Source organism: Fringilla coelebs (assembly GCF_963513975.1).
Source record: "Fringilla coelebs genome assembly, chromosome: 8".
Taxonomy (NCBI): Eukaryota; Metazoa; Chordata; class Aves; order Passeriformes; family Fringillidae; genus Fringilla; species Fringilla coelebs.
This window is the reverse complement of record NC_140066.1, coordinates 36,530,691-36,546,949: the sequence shown is the minus strand read 5'-3', so window position 1 is coordinate 36,546,949 and position 16,259 is coordinate 36,530,691. Positions and strand designations below refer to the sequence as shown.

At 53.9% G+C, this 16,259-nt stretch overlaps 1 protein-coding gene across 21 annotated transcripts in view; it reads right to left on the bottom strand.

The window, feature by feature from the left end:
- Nucleotides 1-16,259, bottom strand: part of JAKMIP3 (Janus kinase and microtubule interacting protein 3) — a 61,142-nt gene that overhangs the window by 2,307 nt on the left and 42,576 nt on the right. For 7 of the 21 annotated variants that reach the window (XM_084210709.1, XM_084210720.1, XM_084210724.1 and 4 more), the window contains 11 exons: nt 16,055-16,117; nt 15,452-15,550; nt 14,955-15,053; nt 14,804-14,863; nt 13,121-13,186; nt 12,385-12,453; nt 12,235-12,312; nt 10,199-10,402; nt 9,839-9,904; nt 8,825-8,866; nt 6,931-8,093 (listed from right to left, as the gene is read on the bottom strand). In XM_084210709.1, coding sequence (XP_084066835.1) covers nt 7,776-8,093; nt 8,825-8,866; nt 9,839-9,904; nt 10,199-10,402; nt 12,235-12,312; nt 12,385-12,453; nt 13,121-13,186; nt 14,804-14,863; nt 14,955-15,053; nt 15,452-15,550; nt 16,055-16,117 — 1,164 coding nt within the window. In that variant the 3' untranslated portion in view covers nt 6,931-7,775. Of the gene's footprint in view, nt 1-6,930; nt 8,094-8,824; nt 8,898-9,838; nt 9,905-10,198; nt 10,403-12,234; nt 12,313-12,384; nt 12,454-13,120; nt 13,187-14,803; nt 14,864-14,954; nt 15,054-15,451; nt 15,551-16,054; nt 16,118-16,259 lie in introns of those variants that run through there. The other 14 variants (XM_084210711.1, XM_084210712.1, XM_084210716.1 and 11 more) reach the window with 9 other exon arrangements.

Genomic DNA, 16,259 nt, shown 5'->3' with positions numbered 1-16,259 from the left:
CTGCCCCTTCTCCAGCCCTGTTCCAGGTCTCTGCTCCCCTGGCCCCAGCGGCAGCTGAATCCCCTCCCTGGCGCAGCCACCGTGCAGGGAAAGGGTTAACCCTTCCCAGCCCGCCCGGCCGGCAGGGCAGGCAATCCCGGGCCGCCCCGGGCTCCTGTCGTTCCAGCCCTGCCGCGGGCAGGGACACCTCGCACCAGAGCGGGTCCCGCAGGCTCCTCTGTCCCTCCCGAGCCTGGAGACAGGGCATGCTGCTCGCAGGCGACAACGGCACCCCAGGGATCACAGAAGCAATTCCTGGAAAGAGGCCGAGCAGTAAACGACAGAAGAGGAAGCGAGGGCGGCTGACACGGGTTTTCCAGACGCCGCTTTGCTTTCTTTGCTCCCCGCCCGAGCGCTCCGCGGAGCGCGGCGCTGCCCCCGCCGGTCCCGGCAGCGCTGCCCGGGGCTCCCGCGGCTGCCGCGGGCCTCGCTCACGGCACAGCCACCCTTCCCTCACCCCGCCTCCCGCCAAACGCACGGAATTGGTCCAGAGCTGGAAAACTGGGACAACAGCATTTGAAAAATGGTAACCGATGGAGCGCTGATATTTGTGCTTCTGAGCACTCGTGACTTGTGGAAAACAGCAGCTTTGCTGAAGAGAACAATGCAGGAAGGCAGCTCCTCAAAGATCACGGATCAAATTTCATGTGAGAAAGGAATCACAAAACCTCAGAATGGTTTGGGTTGGGAGGGACCCCAAATCCCACCCAGTGCCACCCAGCCATGGCAGGGACACCTTCCCCTGTCCCAGGTGCTCCAGCCCCAGTGTCCAGCCTGGCCTTGGGCACTGCCAGGGATCCAGGGGCAGCCCCAGCTGCTCTGGGCACCCTGTGCCAGCCCTGCCCACCCTGCCAGGGAAGAGTTTCTTCCATATATCTAAGCTAAATTTCCCCTGATTTAGTTTGACCCCATTACTCCTTGTCCTGTCATGACAGTTCCTGAAGAATGATCACCTTCATCAGCACAGCCTCCTACCAAGGCTGCAATGGAAGGAGATCTATATTTACACATTCATCTTTATCTGCGGACATATATTTACATGCTTATTTATATATACATATGTTTATTTATATATATCGCACGGGACCATATGGCTGAGGGAGGCACTGACAGCATCCTGGCTGCTGGGAAAAGCTGGGACATGTTTGGGCAGTAAGGAAAAGGCACCAGAACCACCTGGCAGCCCTTGGACTGGCCAAGGTAAAGCCTCCCTGAGCCCCTCAAGCAGAGTTCCCAAGCAGGTGAAGCGATGCCGGAGGTGGCTCTAAGGCAGCTCACTCCTCTCTCCCAAAGAAGAGTCTGCCTGGATGAGCCTGAGGTTCTTCATCACTGCTAAACCCGAATCCAGCCTGGGACACACCCTGGGACCCTGCGAGGTGTCAGTGGCACAGTAAATCGTGGATCCCTCTGGGATCAGAGAGCCCCCGCACCAACACCTCGGGGCTGTGGCCTTGGGGGCTGGACCCCACAAGCCCCCGGGAGGTGGGGATGCAGAATCTCTCATCTTCCCACTCATGCCTCACTTGAGAATAAACAGGTGGAATTTCACGTCCATGTAAAGAACAATGGGTTAGACTTGGCTTCCTTGTCTTTTCCCCTTCCTCTCCTACTGGATTCACACGAGGGCATTTATGGCATATTCAACCCCTCCAGTGCACGTGAATACAAATGCAAATAACCCTCTGGGGACGGGGATGTACTGCAGGGCAGAGAGGGGGGCCCAGAGATCAGGAAGATGAGAAATCATGAGCAGAATAAAATGCAGAGGGGATTTATTTAACCATCTAAAACCAGTGGCCATTGAGTTCCAATAGGTTCCACAGAAAGGGGAACATTTGATGTCAGGGAAGAGGATGGGACAGGTCCCTGGGGAAGAAGAGGAAGCTCTTTTTTCTTTTTCCCTTTTTCCTGGTGAGAAAGAGGAAACTGCTGGCTGCAGTGAAGCAGCCAAAGATCAGAGTAAGAACAGTTAATGGATTACACAAATGGATTTACACAAATCTCAGCTGCACCCCCAGCTTTGACAAAGTGTGCCTTCTTTGTTAAGATGCTATCTTTTAACACCTGCCTTTGTGAGCAGGGTGAGGGGGTGAACACACTCAGGCAATTCACTCTAGAGTCTCTGCAAAAATCCAGATTCTTGATTGCATTTCAGGCCAGAGTCCCACGGTTTTTGTGGCTGAAGGATGGGCTACTAGCCCTGAGAATCTCAGCTATCAGCAGCCCCTCACTGTCCACCTATTTTGTTATTTAATTCCTCATTTTCAATTTAAAATTAAGAGCACTGTTTCACAGGACATCCCACTGAACATGTCCATGGTGTATTTTGTTCCTGTCTATACTGACTTGGAAGATTCTGGGGCTTTCCAGTCCACTTTGCCAAGGAAAGAGCATTCCTGACCCTATCCATTTATGCTGACAAATGCTGTGAGTGTACGCTGAGCAGAGGAACTACCCACCAGCATAAAAGCATTTCACCTCATCAATATTCACAGACTGCAATCTGAAACGCTGTTCCTGGGCCCCTGAAGCTTTCCAGCAGCTCCAGGAGCCTGGGGGAAGGCTGGAGCTGGGCAGGGGATGCTGGGCATCACGGTGCCTGTCAGTGCCAGCCCTGCTCGGCCAGGCAGGGCTGCAGGAGCTGATTTCAACCCTCTGTTCCCTTCCTGCAGCCTCCTGCCCTGAGCCATCCCAGGCAGAGCTGCAGGAGCTGATTTCAACCCTTCTGTTCCCTTCCTGCAGCCCCATGCCCTGAGCCACCCCGGCAGGGCTGTGCCCTGGCACTGCCATCACCTCCTGTGCTGGAAGGGGAACCTGGTGGCTCTGGCCCCACAGTCAGGCTCTGCCCATCCTGCCCCCCACGGACACGGGGGGATTCTGACACAGACCTGCTGCAAACTGCTTCTGCTAGAGCAGAAAACACGGCTGCTCCCTCCAGGCATAATAGCAGGGGTTAAAAAAGCTTCCATTTCCAATTTCCTTCCATTACAAATTATTTACCTGAGATAAAATCTTGGTGTTACTCATTTTACACACACACACACAAAAATATCTATCTATCTATCTATCTGTCTGTCTGTCTGTCTATCTAAATACGTGCATAGAAACCCACAGCATTTTCTCTCCACATTGGATTTTCAGTTCAGTAGGGACAGTTCAGGGACAGTTCAGGGGGATCAGCTCAGGGACAGGTCAGGGACAGCTGAGCAGGACGGGCAGGCGGAGCTGAGGCAGGAAATGCAGGCTGACAGCTCGGCCTCCTCTGCACCTGCTCGGGAAAGGCACCGGGGGACATCGGGGGGACATGGGGGGGATGCCAGCCCTGGTGCCACCCTGCAGGAACTCGGGCTCTGGGTGACAGACTCGCTCCGTGCTGCTGGCACACCTTGCTCACGCCTGCACCTCCTCCCCACTTTGGGGAGCTCAGGTGCAGGGAGCCCTGCCAGAGCCTGGCACCCCATCAATTCCCAGCCCTTAGAATCCTCCCCGGGTTTAACAAAGGGAGAAATGTGGCTTTAAGTGACGATGTGAGTATTTCACAATGCCCTTCCAGGCCCTCAGCGCTGCCAGTCCCTCTGTGACAGCCGTGACAATCCTGACACGGCACTCCCCAATCCGCCTGTCCCGGGGGTGTTTGCAGCATCCTTGTTTACAGCAAGGAGCAAAGTGCCCCCGGGGCAATTCTCCTCAGAAAAGCCATTGACAGAGCAGCATCTCCTCGCTGCCTCTACCCATGTGCACCAGGCCAGCACAGCCTGAGTGACTCAGACACGTCCCCCCTTCCCGGGGAGGTTTCTCTGGGATTTCTGCTGCCCTGCAAGTGCAGACGTATCACTGGGCACCTCCACGGCAGGGCTATCCACACAAACACAATGCATTCTTTTAAGAAAGGCAGCTTCATGATAGATTTTCCAGCTGAATAATTCTCCCAGCTAACGCTGAGTTCGGTAAACTACAAAAACACGTGTCCTTATTATTTGCAAGAGCTCAGCAAGACTGAAATTGAGGGTGAGAACCCTTCAGCTGTGATGAGAATTGAAGCTGCTCTGCCCAGGAGTGCTTTGGGGAATGAAAGGTGAAATGATTGATTATCTTTAAAACCAGTTTGGTGGAGTAGGCTTTTACCCTGGCAGTCTGTACAGAGTTAGGCAGAGTTTTCATTCTGAGAGCAAGCTGAGGATTCAAGGTGCTGGGGTTTTGAGGCGGAAGAACACAGGACACCAAATTGCTGCTGCTGCACAAATTCACACTCCAAAAAAGCTCTTCTCTACTTCCCACAGAAAGAGGAAATGATTCAAGGGAAAGCTGGATGGGGCTTGGAGCAACCTGGGGCAGTGGAGGTGTCCTGCCCATGGCAGGGATGACTTTGCAAGCGCCTCCCAACCCAAACCATTCTGGGATTCTGTGCTGTGTGTGATACCCCTAGAGCAACACAGGAGCGGGAGGTTTTAGTTGTAGAGAGGATAAATGAAAGGCTGGTCCCACATCCTGCCCCCAAACGTGCCCAGGAAGCACAACCCAAAGTTCCTACTGTAACAAACCTGGTGTTTTGCTCCGAAGGAAAACCCCAGCTGGCCTGTGTCAAAGTGTCTCCCCGTGGGATTTGGCAGAGCCATGGAGGAGCAGCCCCTGCACAGCAGAGATGTCTGGGATGAGCAGGGGGTGAGGAGCTCCCAGCCACGGCCAGACCTGGCTGGAGCTCCCCCAGCACCAGCCAGCACTCCTGCCCCCGGGCCTGCATCTCGCCCGCCTCAGCCACAATTCAGGCTGACATTGTCATTTCTGTGCACTTCAGTCGGCAGCAGCCCCGAGACAGCGGAGCAGAAACGCCCTGCCAGGAGACACCCCCTGCCCTTATACAAATTGACAGTTATTAACCCGCTGGAGATCTCCTGCGCTGCTGAGCCAGTCCTGCTCTCCGAGAGAGAGAAACCGCTCGGTTTGCAGCACAGCAAAAGGAATAAAAGCTTTTGAGTCAATGCCTTTGCTCAATGGGAGTCTCCTTGACGGCCTGAATTTCCCCACACTTCACTTCCAACAAGGATGTCTGGGGTCACCCTGCACAGCAGACTCGCCAATTAGCGTTCTGAGGCTGGAGCTCATTAGTGCCCCTGGGAAGGAAGTCATGCAGGGCTGCCAGCTCCAGCAGCTCCTCACCTCCCCTGGGAATCCTTTCTGAAAGGGAGGAAAAGCCCCAAAACCCCACCCTCTGCTGACAGCGGGGCACACCAGGAACACACAACAACTTGCTACTGTTCAATTGATCAGTGTGCAAAGTCACTTAAAGAAAAGGAATTATCAACAAAACGGAGAGGCTCACAGGGACAGATCCTGCTCTGGGGGTGAAGGAGGTTCCCCCTGGGGAAATGTCCCCATCCGTGGTTAAATAAACCATCAAGCTCTGAACTCCAGAAACTGGTATTTCTAGTTGCTGCCTACAGTAGGAAATACATTTTGTACTCTTAATTAAAAATATTAAGGGCTGTTTCTAAAGAGAATTTATATTGCTGTAAGAAATGCGAGGGTTAGAGAAGCATCTGAAAATAGGTGAGTCCACCATGAACCTCAAACTGGCTTGCTGCTGGTGACCATGGCTGGCATGTCCCCATGCCCCCAGGGCACAGCCCCACAGACCCGTTAAACACAGCAAGCTGCTTTTAGAACCAGGGAATACAGACTGGCTGGGGGAGGAAGGGCCTGCAGAGGTCATGTAGCTCCAGCCCTCTGCCACGGTGTTTTCCTTATCCTTCCATCACTGGAAAATTGAAAACAATGATTTGACATTATTTGTTCCAGCACGTTCCGCGTGTTGTTTCCTTTGAATGAACAAACATCAAATGGAGCTATCATAAATGCTGGGGGTGATCAGGGCAAAAAATATGGACACTCAAGCCTCTTCTATAAATGTAACAGTTAATATCTAAGAAAAATTTCTCCTAGGTAAGTGACAGCTTATTTATTTGGACACAGGCAAGTGCTACCCATCCCTGTGAGCCTCCAGTCTCCAAGGTTAAACAGACACTAAAAAATGACTGAAACACCATCCTAAACCTGCCTGGGACAGTCAGATGGCCTGTAAAGCAAAATTCTCTCCTCCAGGACACACAGCTCCCTGTTTCCCCTGGCTGCAGCTCCCTGCACTGGGGTGCCCACTGATGGGGTCTCTGCTGTGGGGCACCCCTGGGAGCCCACCACCCCTACCTGGGCACTGCCCACCACCCCTACCCTGGCACTGCCCACCACCCCTACCCGGGCACTGCCCACTTTAACCCCGCAGAGCTTCATCTGGAAGTAGTGGAATTACAATCTGATGCCTAATTAATACATACATTTGGCATGTAAATAACACTTCTATAAAACCTGTGCAGCTGCAGCTTTCTCTGCTGCTCTCCCCATCACGTTTATCTGCCAAGTAAGTCCTTATCAGCACAAATTTGGAAAAAAGTGAGGAAAATTGTGAATTAAAATACTTTTTGATTACTATTTGTCTTTTCTACGCAAAATGAAAAATATTTTCATCTCCTGCATTTAAAACGTCTTTTTAAAAGCAGCATGACTGCTTACTGTCCATACAAATCTGACAGTGCATTTAATTACCTCCCAATAACTTTGAGTTAAGAGTGACCACTGTTCTAAAACACAAACCCAGCATTTATTATCATATCACACTGAAATTTACCTAAACTATTAGCAATAATTAAGTAATGTTTACATAAATACTCTGGTAATTTCCATACCAAATTCAGTATTTCCTCTGTTATCACCTTAAGAGAATAATAATAACAGAATAATAACACCTGTAATTATTAACTCAAGTGAGAGAGACCAGCAGGGGAGGGAGTTCCACAGAATCCCAGGATAAAGGGGTTTCCAGCTGTCAGCCCATCTTACCTGCCCAGAGCTCTGATCCCCTCCTGCCCGTGCTCCCAGGGAATGGGCACCGTGGGACCCTGGCTGCTGGCAGGACCTCGCTCCTGGCCTCGTTCCTGGCTTTGTCCTTCATCCCTGGCCTTGGTCCTGGCTTTGTCCTTCATCCCTGGCCTTGCCCCACAGCCCTGCATTTCTGTGCTCAGCTGTGGATCCAACGTGGTCAGTCACACTCTGGAATTTCTTCTGGATTTTCCTCTCTTCACCTGTTTTTCTGGAGGATCCTTTTTCCTTCCTGGTTCCTGTGCCAGCCTCCCGGCTCGGGCTCTGTGGGACTTGTGCTCCCTTTCCCCGAGGTGAGGACACCTTCCAGGTGACAACATCTTCCAGGTGACAACATCTTCTGTTTCCTCTCCCAGCCCAGTGCATGTGGATCAGGGATAATCTGGTTTAGTTCACTCTTTTCCAGGTTGAACTTTTGCTGGGACAGTGTTAAGCCTTTTGTTCAGGGACAGCCAATTATAAATTATTGCATAATTTTTTTCATAATGATTACTTAAAAAAAAAAAATACAGCTTGGTTTCCTGAATGTAGCTTTATGTTTTTTCCTAAAACTGGGCTCGTGGGATATTCAACAAAGCACAGGACATACCCTGTGCCACGGAGAAATTCCTTGGAACAAACCACTTCATTTTCACTCACATCCATTTTTTCATGAGCTACTCCTCTGGAACACTTCCTAAAACCTTCTTTCAAGGCAGATTTTTGAAGAACCGTGGAACAAACACGAGCGCGTGGCACACAGACAGGACACGGGCACTTCTACACAGAAGCAATTTCCACCTGCTTAGCAGGGAACCAGGATAAATTCAGAGTATCTGAATCAGAGACGGTGCTGCTGTCAGAGCCTGCCCAGCAGCAGGGCTGGCGCTGCAGGAGGGGCAGCAGCAGAGTTCTGGGCTGCCTCTGCAGGCTCGGCTCCGTCCTCTCCAAAGGCTCCTGGGGGTTTTGGGGTGCAGGGACTCCCACCCAGCCCCGCTGGAAGTCCCACGGGCTGCAGCTGCCATGGCCAGCAGCAAAGAGCCAGACAGGTCCGGGGTGGAGGGGCAAAGTCTCTGTGAGGGTCTCGGGAAGCAGGGCTGTCCCCAAGGGAGGAACAGCAGGAGCAGCTGCAGTGGCCTCAGGGGCTGAAACAGGAGAGGGAAACAGGAATCAAAGGAAAGCCCACCTGGGCAAAAATAACATTTACAGAACTTCTGTGAGGTCCTGTTTATATTTATCTGCTGAACTGCACAACTGATAAAAAAGGATTTGTGATCTAGTCCATTTCTGTTGTTAGTGGGGAGTGTTTCCCTCCATGCCATCCACGCCGTGGTCATTTCTGGCAGCACACACAGAAACAGGGCAATTTATCCTCATTTACATGGGAAAAACGGGGATTCAGGGGGTGCCTGGGGCCCTCTGGCACAATGCCTGGAGGAACACACCCCAGTAAATGCCAGGCTGCCCCAAACCCACCTGGCTGCTGTCCTGGAGGCAGGGCAGGCTCGCTGGCTGGGCAGGAGAGGGGCTGAGGGTTTCCATGGACTTCAGCCCAGATCAGCTGGAGCTGCCCTGCTGCAGTCAGAGGAGTCACCCCACACTGGGGGCCCTCCCTGAGTTTCCTTGCTTTTAAGCCTGCTTAATTTTTCCTTGTCCTTCCCTCTAAAGAAGGAAATTCTGTTTGACAAGTTTTTGCCTGCTGGTGTCCAGGTTTCACATTTTTTTAAAGGATTTGGAGACTTCAATTTTTGGGTTCTCTGGCATGCCCAAGAGACCCTTCAATCCTGCTGACACAGCAGAAGGAAGGCTCTTTATGGGAAAACAGAGATGCTCTAGGAGGAGAAGAGGAGAGAGCAGAGGAGATCCGAGGGCTTACCTTGTGCATGTGGCCTGAAGGACTATGACCAAAGAATGAAAGCTAAGGAGAAAAATAAAAACAAAAATAAAAACTGAAAAGGGGAGAGAAGAGAGGAAAAAATGGAAGAGAAGAAAGAGATTAAGAGTTTACAGTGTGTTTAACTGAGAAATAAGCTGTGGTTACAGACAGAGTGCAACAAAACTCTCAGGTGAGAAGAAATATGGAGTGTGAAGTAAAGTCCGAGTGCTCGGGGCTCAGCTGGGCTCACGAGAGCTCCCGTGTCCCCTGGGCTGGTGACAGTGACCCCCTGCCCCTGAGAGCCCAGCCAGCCCCAGCCACGGGCTCGGGGGAGATGGGGGAACATCAGCTGAGCTCTCCTGACCCCCAGAACCCCCCGAGCGCGGCCCTGCTGAGCTCTGGGCTCAGCCCCTGGTGTACCTGAGCACCCACGGACGGGTCAGGGCTCAGCTGAGGCCCTTCTGGGGTAAAACCCCCCTGTTTGGCACCCACGGACGGGTCAGGGCTCAGCTGAGGCCCTTCTGGGGTAAAACCCCCCCGTTTGGCACCCATGGACAGGGCAGGGCTCAGCTGAGGCCCTTCTGGGGTAAAACCCCCCCGTTTGGGCTGGCTGCAAACGCTCTGACACCAGCCACGGCTGCAGGGGAGGGAGGAGAGCCAAGCCCCCGTTCCTGCTGGGAAAGGCTGCTCCATGCACTGCCTTTCCAGGGGCTGGGATGGACGGGAGGGAAGCAGGGAGCAACAACCCCTTCCCCAGAGCTCTGGTGCTGAGCCCTCGGCTCTGGCCCTTCCCTGCCCAGGGTCAGGCTGCCCCGAAGGGTAACAGGGAGCAAGGACTCAATTCAGCCAGTCCATCTCCCCTCCTCAGAGGGGCTGCCGCAAATGCAAGCTGTTTTCCTGGAGCTGTCCCCCTTTCTCACTGCACTGCACACACGAGGGTGGTTTCCTTGGCCCAGGTGAAATGGAGAATGGTCATGTGCACACACAGCAGCTGTTCCATCTGCATGACCTTACCTTTTCCTCTAACTCTTTTATTTGTCTTTTTTGGCCTTCAATTCTTTCTTCTAGCTCTTTAATTCTCTGTCAGATTTCAAATAAAAAAATATTTATTAACCAACCAAATACAGATGTAGCCAGAAGATGCATTAGTTTGGGGGATACAGACTGTATGTGCTTCTACCAAAGCCAGGTTGGGCACTGGGCTGAGGTGAGTGCTCTGTGATGGTCACCGTGTGTGACAAGGGCAGGAACAGCACGCTGCCCTGTCTGCAGGGGTACCCAAGGCCAAGCAAAGCCTGTCCCGGGCCTGGCCAGCTCGGGACAGCTCCAGGGGAGGCCAGGCCTGTCCCGCCCTAGGGCCCTGCCCAGACCCACCTGCTGGGCGTGCTGGATGAGCTCCATCCTCTCCCGCAGGATCTGGGCGTCCCTCTCCCGGAGCTCGCTCATCACCTGCCGCTTCCACTGCTCCACGGCGCTCTTCAGCTTCTCCTTCTCCTCTTCTGAAAGAAGTTCGGAAATTTTGGCTCCAGCTTCTTGCTGCAGGGCATCATAGAGCATGGCTTCTAATTCCAGAATTTGCTAATCAAAAACAATATAAAGCTGTCAGCTCGACCTTGTCCCCGGCTGGGTGAGGAGTCAGTGAGGAGCGGAACGTCCGACCCTGAAAGGCAACGGGGGCGGTGCAGGGGCTGTGTGCTGAGCCTCCTCAAGGGCAGCACAGAAAACTCCCTCCAGAGGGAAAGCACCCCGGCTGCCTCCATCCTGCGGGGCTGCGGGCAGCCCTGGGGCTGGGACAGCCTCTGGGCCCCCTGGGGATGGGAGACGGCAGGGGAGAGGAGGAGAGGGAAGAAAGGGAAGCGGGAAAGGTAGACGGGAAAAGGTAAACAGGAAAAAGGAAGGGGGTTCACAAAGACTCATTTTATGAATTACAGATATTTTTAACATGTATTTTTCCATCCCTTGGTCACCCTTTCCCAGCCCTCCTGCTACCCAGCAGAGGACACAACCTCATCCCAGCAAAATGCTGCTGTTTGGTACCTGGATTTCTGCTGTGCCTCAGCCTGGTGGACACAACCCCAGCCCTGTCTGGAGAGGGGCAGGGGGACCCTCCTGGCGCCCAGAGCAGCAGCAGTAGGGGCACCAAGCGCTGCCTGGAGCAGGACCCCTGCAGCAGCCAGGCTCAGAGGTTTTGCCTGCTAATCCTGTTGGCTCTGCTTCAGGGGGATCATGATTAGCTGCTCCTCATCTCCAGGGGCACAAAGGAAACATGGAAGGGAAGTGAATTTTATCAAGCAAAAGAGCTTTTTCCACTTGAATCGCAGGGCAGAACAAAGCTTCCTTTGCTGCTTTCAGGGTGAATTTGTGCCCTGGAACAAAGCAGTGCCTGGGACACGCGTGTGGTGCCTCCAGAAAATACAGGAAAATGCAAATAACCCTCAGCCTACTCTGCAGGGGCTGCACACTCCCTGCACTCGCTGCTTCCCATCAGCAGACTCAGCACAAACTGCTGCTCAGGACAGGAGATGATGGAACCACAGAGTCCCAGACTTAAAGACCACCTTGTTCCAACCCCTGCCACGGGCAGGGAAATGCCACTGCAAGGTGTTTTAGGGCTGGGACCACAACTGAGGGGGCTTGTGTGCTTTCCAAGGTTTCCACTGTGCCTTGGCTCCAGATACAGCTCAGAATGTGGCAAAATCAGTCCTAAAATCACCTACAGGACAGAAAATGTATGGAGCAAAAGCTCCCCCAAATGGTTCAAGACACAAGTAGACAACAGGAGCAGAAACAGAGGCATAAATACTCACTGCTCCTCACAATGTCTAACTGTGCTCTAGGTTTATGTAGAACTGGGAAAATGAGATAAACTGAGAGGAAACTTTATGCCTTTTGTGGATATATGTATAGCCTTTCTCTCATTGATGGAAACAAGACAGCTGATGACTGAAAAGATGGGTAAAATGCCTTAGGACCAGCTAATGATGAACCTGACTTAAAAGCAGTTTAATTTCAAATTTACACATCCCAGAATACCTCCAGCTGCTCTGGTTACAGAAGGTATAATCCAAAATCCAAGGAAACGTGTAGGCTAAAATAACTTTTTTAAAATGTAGAGACAAATGACTGAAAACCTAATTTCCTTATCAGTATTTTACTGAAGCTTTGGTTGAATTAGAACTGGTGTTGAGTAGGTGAATGTTCAGGTGCTAATCGTGCAGGGGCCACTGAGACCCAGGAGTTCTGCTCACGAGGCAGGCCAGGTCAGCTCAGGGTGCAGAGGATTTGCTGGACTCTGACCCCATGCAGCCCTGGGGGCACTGCACAGCAGCACTGCGCAGGGCAGAGCTTGCACAGGCCAGAGCACATGGCTCACCCAGGTGTGCTCAGTCAGCCCTTCTGACAGCCCTCACCTTGTGAGCCTGGTCCAGGGACTGCTTCCTGAAGTCCAGCTCGTCGTCCAGGTAGCCCTTCTGCTTGCTGAACAGCTCCTGGGGAGACAGGAAGGGCTGTCAGAGACCCCCCCAGCCTGACCCCTGCCCCTGCTGGCCCCTCCCCGGTACCTTCTCGTTCTCCAGGTCCAGCATCTTCTGCTGCAGCGCAGACTCGGTCACCTCGATCTGCTGGAGCCACTGGGGAGCAGACAGAGCCTGAGCTGGGAGCCCCGCAGGCAGCAGCACCCCAACAGCAGAGCACAAGGAACCCTGCCACTGGCTCTCTCTGGAAAGCTGCATTTCAAAGCCTGGCCCTCCCCTTCTGCCTGGCTTTGCGAGTTCAGCCACCTTTAAGTGAGGTCTGCTGCACTGCTGGCTGGCTGCCCTGCTGGGACAGAGCCCAGAGGCACTCCCCATGAGGCAGCCTGCCCTGTGTGGGGCTGGCAGCTCCCTCAGCAGGTCTGCTCAGAGGGGCTGTGCTTCCAAACACAGAGACCAGGAGAGGTGCCCTGGGCCTCACCCTCCCACCCCTGCTCCTCACCTTCTCACCCCTGCTCCTCACCCTCCCAGCCCTGCTCCTCGCCCTCCCACCTGTGCTCACCCTCCCACCCCTGCTCCTCGCCTTCCCACCCCTGCTCCTCGTCCTCCCACCCCTGCTCCTCGCCTTCCCACCCCTGCTCCTCACCCTCCCACCTGTGCTCACCTTCCCACCCCTGCTCCTCACCCTCCCACCCCTGCTCCTCGCCCTCCCACCTGTGCTCACCTTCCCACCCCTGCTCCTCGCCCTCCCACCCCTGCTCCTCGCCTTCCCACCTGTGCTCACCCTCCCACCCCTGCTCCTCGCCCTCCCAGCCCTGCTCCTCACCTTCTCAGCCAGCGTGAGGACAGTCCTGGCCTGGATGATGACCACCTGCTCCTCGTTGGTCAGATTCTGCACCAAAAGCAGAGCACAATTACAACAAGTCCCAGTTCTTGTTACTAACCCACTGCTTGGGCCACTGCTGTTTCAAATGTGTCTGGAACTAAAAAAGTCTGAGGAACAATAAACTGAGGCAGAGAAAATAATTATTGTAATGCAAAATCATTGTAAAAGGCATTGTCCCTATTCAGTACCAACCCTTGTCGTACATAATTCGTACATAATTCTTCCAAAATTCTCATGTTTACCAGGGACACTGGATCTATTTGCACCCAACAGGGAATAAACAGCCATTTACACAGGCCAAGATCAAGCTCAGCACCAAGCGCCTTGGGGAGAAGAGATGCAGTGCTCATCCCATGCACCATCCTCACTGTGCAGCCAAGGGATGATTTTGGGAAGCATTTATTGGGATGTTGGCCATTCCATCCATCTTCTCTTGCTTTCTCAAAAACATCAAAGCACTGGAACTGGGCTTTGCATTTCATCCCAAGCTTCAGTGTGAGCACAGGTACAGCAGGAGAAGGGCTGGGCTGGCTCGTGTGGGACCCTGAGCCAGAGCCAGGGCAGCTGCTGAGCAGGGGGACCCTGGAGAGCTCCAGCCTCAGGCACTGCTGGGACATGGCAGGGCTGTCCTGCAGGGACTGAATCAGGCAATCCTGGCATGCTCTGGGTGGGAAGGGACCTTAAAGCTCACCCAGTGCCACCCTGCCATGGCAGGGACACCTTCCCCTGTCCCAGGTGCTCCAGCCCCAGTGTCCAGCCTGGCCTTGGGCACTGCCAGGGATCCAGGGGCAGCCCCAGCTGCTCTGGGCACCCTGTGCCAGGGCTGCCCACCCTCAGGTATTTATAGTTCTGGTACTTCCAGGCTGTGCCATGATCCTGGGGATGGCATTTTGCTGCTATCCAACCTGTCCAGAGGGAGAGCTGGGGCAGCCCAGGTGCAGAGCTGTGAGAACTGTGGGGACCCTTCTGCAGCCCCAGTGCTGGGGTGGGATGTCCCAGGAGGGCCCTGGAGGGGCTGAGGGCTCTGTGAGACCTTGATGGGCTCAGCTCTCCTTGGCCCCTCCAGCCCTGAGGCTCTGCTGACAGAGGAGAGCACAGGAAAAGACCCACAGGGCCCTGTGTGTGCCTTCCATGTGCATAACTGTGTGCCATTATTCACTGCCACCTGCTGAAGGAGAAGCACTTGCACCTCTTTTGTTATTTACTTCTCCTTTTCATGCTGCTCTTTTGGCTTCTTGTTTAACGTCCTGGTTAGTATCAAGGGTTAATGGGTTATTAGGCAAACTCAAAGCACACAGCTGCTGAAATGCAAAAGCAAAGAAAATGCAGAGCAAGCAAATCAAGAAACTGTGTGTGACCAGTGGCCAGAAAGCCCCAAACACCAACATGACTCTGAGGAACAGGGATCTAGGAGCAGTGTGGTGACACCAGCCCCTGCCCTTCACTCTTCAGGTGGCAGCAAAACCTTGAAATGCAGCAAAACCTTGAAATGCAGCAAATGCTTTGCTCGTGGCCCAAACCAGAGGCAGGGCAGGCTGTGCAGCACCAAAGCAGGCAGCTCTGCTCACTCCACACGAGGACAGGTATTCCCCAAAGCATGCACAATTTATTAAAGGAACATACACTTACGGCGTTATCCCCTAAAATGTCCAACTTTTTCATCAGCTCTGCTACTACAATGTCCTGACAAGAGAGAAATGGAGAGGCAGGAGTCAGCACAGGGCACCTGGCTTTGCTCAGCGAGAGGAGAGCACAGGAAAGGAGCATCCCTTACTGTTACACCTTCAGCCTCGCAGTACACCTGCAGAGGGCTCTTCCCCTCCGTGAAGGGGCCGTGGTGGAAGGTGATGGCCGGGGACCGTCTCTCTCTCTCCTGAAAGGACAAGAATCCTTGGTTACCCCCTGGCTGTGTCACACCACAGCACCACGGGATGGTGCGGCTTGGAAGGCCCTTAAAGCTCATCCCACCCATCCTCCTGCCACAGCAACCTACCAACCATGCTGCTGGTGTTTGTGTGTTTGTTGGTGCTGTTTGTGGTGTTTGTTTGTGGTGTTGCTGCTGTTGGTGGTGTGTGTTTGTGGCGTGTGTTTGTGGTGTTGGTGTTTGTTGGTGTTGGTGTTTGTTGGTGTTTGTGGTGTTGGTGTTTGTTGGTGTTTGTGCTTCTCCTCTCTCCCCAGACTCTGCACGCAGCCCCCCTCCCTGCAGAGGGAAGCCCCTCTCCGTGCCCACACCGCTGTGCCCAGCAGGACTGGAGCTGCCCCAGGGCTCACCTCCAGCTCCAGGATCCTGAACTCCAGCAGCTCGTTCTGGTCCTTGGCGTCCTGCACGTCGTGTTTGAGGCGAGCCTCCTCAGCCTCCATCTGCCTGATCTGCCAAGGCACAGGGCAGGGCTGAGCCGGGGGCAGGCACAGGACATGGGGGCAGGCACGGCCAGGGCAGGGCAGGGCAGGGCAGGGCAGGGCAGGGCAGGGCAGGGCTGAGCCGGGGGTGCAGGCACAGGGCAGGGGGGCAGGCACGGCCAGGGCAGGGCAGGGCAGGGCAGGGCTGAGCCGGGGGGCAGGCATGGCCAGGGGGGCAGGTACAGCCGGGGCAGGGCAGGACAGGGCAGAACAGGCACGGCCAGCACGGCCACCCTGGGCAGGGCTGAGCCAGCCCCGGGCCAGGGGGACACAGGGCTGGCCCTCAGGGCCACTGTCCCCATGCACAGGACACCAGAATGCCAGAGCCCCACTTCTCCAGCAGGTTTATAAGGATCTCCTATTAAACACGATCACTGCCAGCAGGGCAGCGCCATACGGATTGGAATGTTGCACCTTCTGCACGCCTCAGGACACAAACGCTACTTGAATCATGCAAATAGAAACGCTGAGTACCTTTTCTACCAGTTCCTGATTCCTTCTGTACAGCGCCTGCTTCTCCTCAATCCACTTCATGTCCTTGGGGAGAAATGAACAGCGCTGCAGGTGAAGCTGCAGCACAGCAGCAAGAATTTCACTGAACCTCACGTGCAGAGGGACAGAACAGAGAGCTGGGAAACTGCAAGTCCATTACTTCCTAAAATAACTTCCTCAGCTAAAC